The sequence below is a fragment of the Tachysurus vachellii genome, chromosome 22 (genome assembly GCF_030014155.1).
Source record: "Tachysurus vachellii isolate PV-2020 chromosome 22, HZAU_Pvac_v1, whole genome shotgun sequence".
Taxonomy (NCBI): Eukaryota; Metazoa; Chordata; class Actinopteri; order Siluriformes; family Bagridae; genus Tachysurus; species Tachysurus vachellii.
The window spans coordinates 18,927,191-18,937,023 of record NC_083481.1 but is presented as its reverse complement, the minus strand read 5'-3'; the positions used below and the strand labels follow the sequence as shown (position 1 = coordinate 18,937,023).

The 9,833-nt window shown below is 42.6% G+C and overlaps 1 protein-coding gene across 2 annotated transcripts; it reads right to left on the bottom strand.

Annotated features, from left to right (window-relative positions):
• Window positions 1-2,721: 2,721 nt before the first annotated feature.
• Window positions 2,722-7,061, bottom strand: c22h6orf89 (chromosome 22 C6orf89 homolog). Of its 2 annotated transcripts, none has more exons than XM_060858376.1 (8): window positions 6,942-7,061; window positions 5,687-6,706; window positions 5,047-5,215; window positions 4,417-4,553; window positions 4,161-4,306; window positions 3,946-4,081; window positions 3,458-3,581; window positions 2,722-3,353 (listed from the first exon to the last, which is right to left on the bottom strand). In XM_060858376.1, the coding sequence occupies exons 2-8, from the start codon at window positions 5,873-5,875 to the stop codon at window positions 3,232-3,234; spliced, it is 1,023 nt and encodes a 340-aa protein (XP_060714359.1). In that variant the 5' UTR covers window positions 5,876-6,706; window positions 6,942-7,061; the 3' UTR covers window positions 2,722-3,231. The 2 variants fall into 2 exon arrangements, with proteins under 2 accessions (XP_060714359.1, XP_060714361.1); XM_060858378.1 differs by having other exon boundaries at window positions 6,992-7,058.
• Window positions 7,062-9,833: the final 2,772 nt, after the last annotated feature.

Genomic DNA, 9,833 nt, shown 5'->3' with positions numbered 1-9,833 from the left:
GGATGTCTCCAGTCCCTACTGGATGTCTGTCTCCAGCATGAGGACATCTGTCTTTCTAACATATGTTATAAGGATGCATGTTCTTCTAACATACTACAAACTCATAATCTCATAATAGCCAGCTGACTGGAGGAGTGTTGAGACCACTTTGTACTTGTGTGTATTTATACTGTGTACAAACTGTTTACAGCACTCAGGATTTCTCAGTTCTTACTCAGTTTTTAACTCACTGAGATTTAACATCAGCACAACATTTGGTCAGTTTGTGTGTGTGTGAGTGTGTGTGTGTGTGTGTGTGTGTGTGTGTGTGTGTGTGTGTGTGTGTGTGTGTGTGTATGTGCGTGCGCTAACTGAGATATGTGTAAATAACTGGATGTACTCTCAGTTCTTCTGTGGGTGAGAGAACTGTGAGTGGCATGTGAATCATAGCTTTGTGTTCTCACATACAGCTCTGATCTGCACGTAAGACACGAAACATACAGCACACACACGCCGCCCTGCTGTTCACACTGATACCAACATTAAATGCACACTGGTGTGTGTGTGTGTGTGTGTGTGTGTGCGTAGGAGAAAGTGGAAATCCCCACACACTCTTTTATAAAGGTATTCCATCCCACCTCACACACACTCACCTCCTCTTTTCAGTAAAAATACTTTCTCCAGATGTTCTAAATAAATACAGCAGACAGAATGTGACCTGGTTCAGTTTTAACACCTTTAATAATGAACACAAAGCAGAAATATACCAGAATAAGGTTTCACTGAACCGAAATAGGGGAACCTTGTAGTTCTGTCACAAAAAAAGCTTAATGAACAACATCCAAAAGAGAGGTTTTATTTATATATAAATATATAACTTGTGTTTTCACAGGTTTTATGTTAATATTGTTAATTATTTTACACACTAACTTTACAAAGCCATTGAGAGCTTTAACAGAGATCTGGGTTTGTGTGTTAATAATGTTTGCTGTAAAGTTAGTTTTTATTCACAGTTGTGTAATATAATGTACATTATAAACACATCTGCCATGAGAGGAAGTGACGTCACGGCCAATCAGAAGCTGTTGCTGAGGCAGAACAGGACGTTCCGTGATGGGGGGGAGGGGGGGGATTACCTCATTAAAGACAAAAACAACGATTAAATCAGAGAAAACTAAACAATTCATGAGTCTATTCTCACGGCCAGGTAACTGCAACAACGATATAATCTTTAATTTGAACAAAATGTTGGGGAAAATAAATAAACGGTAACCCCAGCAGTGAGGAGGGCTAAGCTAAAGCTAATGCTAAAGCTAATGCAGGTTACGGCTAAACACAAAGGCTTTCTGTCTCATATCTTTTACTAAAGAAACTTTAATACAGATGAAGTGATTCAGCATAAACCCATAAAATTCATTTATTTTTAAAGTTTAGTTTCGCTAAAACTTTCCAAACCAGACCTAAGTCTGTTTGTGTGTGTAAAAGCCCTGGGTCGCCCCCTGCTGGTCAGGTCACAGCATTACACGTGGTGTACAGTGAGTGGGTGGCACAGAAGGGGTTTAGTTCTTCTCCCAAACTTTAACAACTCCACCCGCGCCCAAAAACAGGCATTTCAGTGCCCGTTGACCTGTCAATCATTATGACGTCACAGACTGAAGCCCCGACCTACTTGTTCTATCACCAGCCCCTCAGCAGCTTTAGAGGTTTGTGCTACTGCAAAAGGTTGAGTTTGTTTGTTAATAAACCCTGAACACTAAAGGGTCTTAACACGTAAACGATGTTGTAATTAACATGGAATTTTTATTCCAATTAAATTTGCAGGAAATCATCAATGCACTCACAGCATGTGTTAAACATACATCTGTATTTATTCATATATATATTTATATACCTGCAATTTTACCACCAGTACAGATTCTAACAGATAGTATCGTGTGTGTGTGTTATATAAATATTCATATCAATTTAAACATCACTTCACTGAGATGAGACAATAATAATAATAGTGTGGTTACATTTCAGTAGTGTGTTGAACACTTAATCACCTTCCCTTGTTGAGTCCTCTATTAACATCACGATCAATAATTACCCAGAAGCCAGTTCACCTAAAGACAAGTGTTGTGTTAGTTCATTAGAACACCAGCTAGTTTACCCCTTAATTCTTTAGTCAGCAAATTGTTGTTTTACTTGTCGTTGTCTGCCAAATACTGTAAATGTAAATGTTGTTTTACTTCCTTTTTAAACACCATCTCCATCACCGCTCATCACACGTTCTCACTCATTCAAGGGAAGATTTTTGGATGAGCCGTAAAGGGGATGGAAATTATTCAACATGGATGTTGACTTGAGCAGAAATCATATTGAAATCAGACATATTTTTTTTTAAAAAACAATCTTTACAAGCCAATAATGCAATACTTTAAAAGATTTTTAAAAATATGTAACTGATTTGTAATAAAAGTTTACTTTTCAGTGTGGGGTTGTGTGTTTATAGGCAGTGAGACACACACACTGTGGGGACTAAAGGGATTGGGAGCGTTAGTCTGAGGTGAGGGAGTTAACAAGGAGCTGTTATAAAGTGTACTGCAACATCAACATGAAGCTGAGAAGGATGAATGCAAATTCTGCATTAATTTCTTTCTGTGTGCACGTGTCGTTCCCTCACACACACACACACACACACACACAGAGCTTAGACAGCTTTACTGTGTTATATTTGAGGGGAAGCTGAATGTGTGAGAGTTATTCAGAGACACAATACATTTAATAATCAAAATTAAAATAAATGTACAAGTTCTTTATAAATGAAGAAAACAACAACTTGAAGTTAACAGATCAGAGTCAGGCTTGTGACAAAGTTCCATTTGTTTACATGAAACAACTTGATTTTTCATTCCAAAATAATCAAACTTCCCAAATCTTCACGTGTACAGTGGAATTAGTCCTCACAGCTTTCTTCTGATCCACATCTGAAACATTTGATCACATGACGTGTTACACACAGAAATGTTACCCTGCAGCACAGAGCACAAGGCCATTAATGTTGTGGTGTGTGTTAAACTGTTCAGTCTCTTAAATATTGTACAGCCAACCATCAATACGTCACATCATCTGTAGAAATCAGTATAAAGGACATCTTGTATGTTTATTTTACAGGAAATGTGTAGCCAGAGGGTGGGACATGTCCAACACTGCAGCAGTGGAGCTCTCAGGTTTCTCTGACTGATGTCCTCCTGATGAGGAAAATATAAACTAAACACAGTGAAGTGCTGAAGGCAGCGTGCTGGAGTCTGACACACCCGAGCCGTCACAAACCACGTTCTCTCCTCGACCAGGGAACAGCTCCAGCTGCCAGAAATATGGGTCTGCATACACTGTACACACACAATTCATATACAACTGTGCACAGGTTGTTTTAATTCAACAGTGTGTGTGTGTGTGTATGTGTGTGTGTGTGTGTGTGTGTGTGTGTACTTACCCAGATCCCCCGGTTCAAGCCACAAGTTAAAGGAGCTGCAGTGTGTTTGGCAGTGCTGATGCGGTAAAACACGCACCGTGGGAAAGCCTTCACCAACCAATAACCAACCTAACACACACTCTCCCTTGCACACACACACACACACACAATACATTTACATCCAAATGTTTCAGGCAAAAAATGTACAGATGTGACATCAAACAACAGCTCTTACTCCTTCACACTCTCTCTAACACACACACACACACTCTCTCTCTAACACACACACACACACTCTCTCTAACACACACACACACACACACTCTCTCTCACACACACACACACACACACTCTCACGCTCTAACACACACACGCTCTAACACACACACGCTCTAACACACACACGCTCTAACACACACACGCTCTAACACACACACACACCCACTCACTGTCTAACACACACACACACACACACACAGACTCTCTCAAACACACACACACTCTCTCACTCTGCTCTGAGAGCTGGTGCTGTGTGTGACTCGACAGCGCTGCACTGTCCTTCCTACACTCTGCATAAGGGGGCACAGTAGTGCACTAGGAAAGAGTGAGTGAAACACGTTATCCCTCGACTCAGGGTCGACCCTCCTGCAGAGAAACAGAGAGTTGATTAACGTCAGTGAGATGGAGACAGGTGGAGTAACAAAAGACAGGAGCAGTGCAGCACCAGAGAAGGCTGAAGTTGGCTGGTCCCTGAGGGAAAACCTCTGACATCAGTTCCTCCTTCTCCTCCATCAGGACAGACAGACAGCCAGAGTGTGATGAGTGAAGCGCCTCCAGCTGCTGCCTCCGCAAACACAGAGACTCTCCACCCTGTGTGCAGGGGAGAGAGAAGAGAAAGAAACAATGAATAAACTGATTGTGGGTCGGTGCTTGATAGATGTGATGAAAGTGTGTGTGTGTGTGCGCGTGTGTTCCCTCACCTTCACTAACACAGGTTGTGTGTGTTTGTGAACAGACTCATTGTTTATTAACGTGGACACTTCGAGCACCGCAGAAACAGTGGAACATCCAGAGCAGTTGAGCAGTGTGTGACTCACGCTCCACCATGCATGGAAACCTATACACACACACACACACACACACACACACACCCCGTCACTGTGAATTTTAAGTACTTTAAAATTGAATTCTAAACTTTCAGGTTTCAGAGTCATGTTTTTTGTGAAACTTTCTGACTGATCTTTTTTCTGATCTTTTGTTTTCTGGAGTCTCACAGCTTCAGCTCCTGCCTGCACCTAACCACATCTGATGGTCAGAAAGTTCTGAACAGTAAAGAAGGTCTGTGGTGAGTGTGTGTAATAGAGTTAGTTAATCTACTAATCCACAGCTAATACAGAGCGTCTTTGTGTTCTTCAAATCAACAGTATGATTTAAACCAAAGGAAGTTCTGCACTCTAATAAATCACAGATCAGTAAATTGTAGCCCACACATTTCCTGTCTCGACATTCGGGTGAGCGCACGGTTACAGAGGATCAGGACTGACAGAAAAGTCTGAGTGAGTGTGTACACATGACAGTTAAAAGATGTCCAGTGGAGGCGCTGCTCTTACTGTGCAGGTTGTACTTCTTGGCGATGGGCAGCGACAGCAGTCGGATGTGACTCAGAGGCGACGACCAGTTGTACTGTTCTGCTGCGCCGACCGAGCCGGACGCAGGTAAACTCTGAGTGTACGCAAACATCAAAACCATCAGCAGCAGAACACACACGACCGTGATGACCTGCACACACACGCAACATGAACAATGACATGGGCCAGTCAGCTGGTACACACCGACATGACCTTAACATGAGGGAAAGTGTTCAATAAAAAACATGGTTAAGTATTTTTAAATACTGCAATGGTTGTGTGTTTAAAACACAGATAAACATTCCAGAGCTGTTTCAGTAGAGCAGTGTGTTACAGCAGGTGTGTGTGTATGTAAGAGCTAGAGAAGAGAAAGAAAGAATAACAAACTGATTGTGGGTCAGTGTTGTAAAGAGTGTGTGTGTACGCTCGTGTGTGTGACACATTCAGTGTAAATGAACCTAGGGTGTGTCTTATTTAGGATTCATCTTCATCTCACTCATTTAGCCGCAGGGGCTGTGACCTAGTAGCTGTCACCTGTACACCTACTAAATGGAGATGATGGTCAGTACAGTGACCTCTGAGTGTGAGGTGTGATTTGAGACCTGGACGATGAGCTCACTACCTTGACGGAGGCCCTCAGGACGGGGAATTGGGCCGGTTCTCTGCGCGGCTCGTTGGTCTCCAGGACCTGTTTTATGAACTTCTCGATCTCTCTCTCAGACATGCCGTACCGGTAACCGGACTGCCGCAGGATGTCGATGCTCTCCGAGAGCTTGTCGTAGATGCAGGGCTCACTCAGTGTGGTGCCCATGGTGAAGGGAGCGACAAACAGCAGATGGGACCCCGGACTTATGTGGGGTTTCTTATGGTCACGTGAGCAATTAAACAACCAAAGAGCGATGACAAGTTACACTGTTGCAGTGCATTGTGGGTTAGCGGGAGCGCACTACGGTGTTCGGTGTGTGTGTGAACTGAATATGGTGTTTAATGTGTGTGTGAACAAAATACAGTGTTCAGTAAGTATGTATGTGTGTGTGTGTGTGTGTGAACCCAATACAGTGTTCAGTGTGTGTGTGAACCCAATACAGTGTTCAGTGTGTGTGTGAACCCAATACAGTGTTCAGTGTGTGTGTGTGAACCCAATACAGTGTTCAGTGTGTGTGTGTGAACCCAATACAGTGTTCAGTGTGTGTGTGAACCCAATACAGTGTTCAGTGTGTGTGTGAACCCAATACAGTGTTCAGTGTGTGTGTGTGAACCCAATACAGTGTTCAGTGTGTGTGTGAACCCAATACAGTGTTCAGTGTGTGTGTGAACCCAATACAGTGTTCAGTGTGTGTGTGAACCCAATACAGTGTTCAGTGTGTGTGTGAACCCAATACAGTGTTCAGTGTGTGTGTGAACCCAATACAGTGTTCAGTGTGTGTGTGAACCCAATACAGTGTTCAGTGTGTGTGTGAACCCAATACAGTGTTCAGTGTGTGTGTGAACCCAATACAGTGTTCAGTGTGTGTGTGAACCCAATACAGTGTTCAGTGTGTGTACCCAATACTCGGGTGTTTACAGGATCTGGGGTACCAAGACTTTTGGGCGTTTATCCCAGATCACGTGACTGTACTTTAGTCTTCATAATGCACAATATCTGAAAGGCAGAACGAAAACACACAGCTGATGTTATAAAGCTCATCACAGGAAAACTGGCCGAATAATAAACCGAAGCTTTAAAGCAGAATTAAACCAACACTGACTTACTAAAGCTATTAGCTAACTTGCTAGTTTGACAACCCAGATTTAGCTTTAGCAACATTGGCTAGCTCGTCAATACGGTTAAATACCGACACAGACACAACACTACTCACAGACACAACACTACTCACAGACACACAGTGTGTTTGTTGGTGTTGAGCTTCAGATTTAAATTCCACACCTCGTTATTGTCAGTGTTCCTCTTACACGTTTACTGCTTCTTTACCCACCTGTATTCCAACATGCCCCGCCCACTATTCGGTGATTGGCTGGATTTATAATCACGTAATGGACTCTGATTGGACTGTGAGGCAATCTTTAGATAAAGAAGACTGAAGTTGTTATATATTTTTATTCTATTTCTATTTAATTTAGTTATTGAATAAAAAAACCATCTGAACGTAAACACGATGCAGTTCGTTTCCTTTTATTTATGTTTGTACATTGCTGTGGATAATGACGTGACAGAAGACATAAATTTATCAACTTTATTTTTTATTTTTTATTTATTTATCGTCACTAAATTAAATATTCTGTTGTAAAATAAATTATATATCTATCCGGTGAGAAACTGTTAAGAAAAAAGAAACCAAACAGATAAAATAGTGACATGAAACATTTAAAACAGAAAACAGATTGTTTAAAAAAGTACCATTTGAAATTGAAGCTATTTTCTGACGTCATTATCATTGATGTGACGTAAAAAGTCTTATTTATACATTTGGGACTTAAGGGCCTTGTTCTGAGGACCAGCAGCGGCTCAACAGAACAGATTTAAACTTGCAACCAGAAGTCCAGAGACTTCACCAGTTGACCTTCACTTTCCCCACACATTGTAATTTGTAGTTTCAGCAGCAGCTACTAGCTTTGTGGTCAGTACCTCTGGGGTTTAGGTTCGAGCTCTGAGTGTGTGCTGTTTGTTTTTTCCCTGTACTTCAGGGACTTTCTCCGGTTTGCTTCTCCACTCCAAAGACGTGTTTTATTCAAAGTCAAGTCAATATTTGGTGTGACTGTGATGACCCTTTGGCTTTAAACTAGCATCTTGCACCCTTTGTACATTTTAACAAAGTCAGTGATTTTGTAGGATCAGAGTCAGGTGTGTGATTAACCAGTGATACCAGCAGGTGTGTGATTAACCAGTGATACCAGCAGGTGTGTGATTAACCAGTGATACCAGCAGGTGTGTGATTAACCAGTGATACCAGCAGGTGTGTGATTAACCAGTGATACCAGCAGGTGTGTGATTAACCAGTGATACCAGCAGGTGTGTGATTAACCAGTGATACCAGCAGGTGCTGATCATCATCAGTTTCATATGTAGGATGAAACCCAGTCATTAAGTGAAACAGAGACATCTGTGTTGGAGCTTCACACTGGGTGAGGAACCAAACTCTGTTACTGAGGTGAGGATGTGGAGACAGTTTCATGTCACAGGTCAAACACCATGACACGACTGTTAGCACAGTCTCTCCCAGGACAGAGCTCAGAGCACACTGCGGTTTTTGGATGTGATGTTCAAGCGCTTACAAAGTCTGGTGACATCAAATATTGACTTGATTTGATTTTCTCTTCTGTTACTTTACTTTGCATTTTCTTTGTTGATGATAAATAAAGTATTAAGACTTTTATTTTTGAAAGCCTAACCCTAAGCCTAACCCTAACGTCAACATTATGTACAAATGTGTGTTTTATAAAGGTGAAAATCTGGTCTGTGATCTTCACATTTAGAAGATTAAATTATTTGTGTATAAACCAAAATGTCTTTATCTATTTTGAGCACAATATAATTGAAATAGGTAAGTAAACCTGCTGATGTGTGTGTACACATGTGTAGGTGTGTTGTTCTATACTCTGCGTCAGTGTGGAAAGGCCTGCAAGACATCACAAACTACAAGAGTCGCCCCCATCTCCCTCTGAAGCAAACAAAGACCTGGCTGACCACCTCAACACCTTCTACTGCAGGTTTGAGAACAACATCTTCACTCCTCCCATCCAACCCAGCACACTGACTGCCCCATCACACCTCTGGGAACCACATTAACAACTCCTCCCAGCACTCAAGTTTCACTCACAATTTGTGAAGAGGATGTGAATCGGCTCTTTCAGAGACAGAAGACAAGGAAAGCTCCTGGCCCAGATGGGGTCTCCCCTCCTGTCTCAAAGCATGTGCTGACCAACTGGCTCCTATCTTCACCCATATCTTCAACAGATCTCTGGAGCTGTGTGACGTCTCCTCCTGCTTTAAACTCTCCACAATCGTCCCGGTCCCCAAGAAACCCTCCATCACTGGACTGAATGACTACAGACCTGTCGCTCTGACATCTGTCATCATGTCGCCACCTAAAGACTGAAACAGAACAGATGCTGGATCCCCTACAGTTTGCCTACCGTGCAAACAGGTCAGTGGACGACGCAGTCAACACTGGGCTGCACTACATTCTGCAACACCTGGACTGCCCAGGGACAGACGCCCGGATTCTGTTTGTCGAATTCAGTTCGGCCTTTAATACTATAATCCCGGAAGTTCTCCACTCCAAACTCCTAAGGCTCACTATACCCCCTTCCATCTGTCAGTGGATCACCAGCTTCCTGACAGACAGGAAACAACAGGTGAGACTGGGAGGTGTCACCTCCGGCATTGGGACAATCAGCACTGGCGCTCCACAGGGATGTGTCCTCTCCCCACTGTTATTCTCCCTCTACACTAATGACTGCACTTCAACTGACCAAACTGTTAAACTACTGAAATGTGCAGATGATACAACGCTCATCGGTCTCATCCAAGATGGCGATGAATCTGCATACCGACAGGAGGTGAAGTGGCTGGTGCTGTGGTGCAGTCAGAACAGTCTGGAGCTAAACACCCTCAAAACTGTGGAGATGATAGTGGACTTTAAGAAAGACCCCTCAACACCACCCCCTCACAATATCCAACAGCCCGGTGTCATCTGTGGAGACCACAGAATTTTTTTCAGAAAAAAAAATCTGTAGAGTGAATGTATATACAAACACACACACATACA

Bases quoted from the DNA above. Each gene is read 5' to 3' on its own strand.
- c22h6orf89 (XM_060858376.1), bottom strand. From the start codon at position 5,875: ATGGGCACCACACTGAGTGAGCCCTGCATCTACGACAAGCTCTCGGAG. The intron at 5,216-5,686 runs GTAGTGAGCTCA...GTGTGTGTGCAG, and splicing joins TCCTGAGGGCCTCCGTCAAG to GTCATCACGGTCGTGTGTGT. The intron at 4,554-5,046 runs GTAAGAGCAGCG...GTGTGTGTATAG, and splicing joins CAAGAAGTACAACCTGCACA to GTTTCCATGCATGGTGGAGC.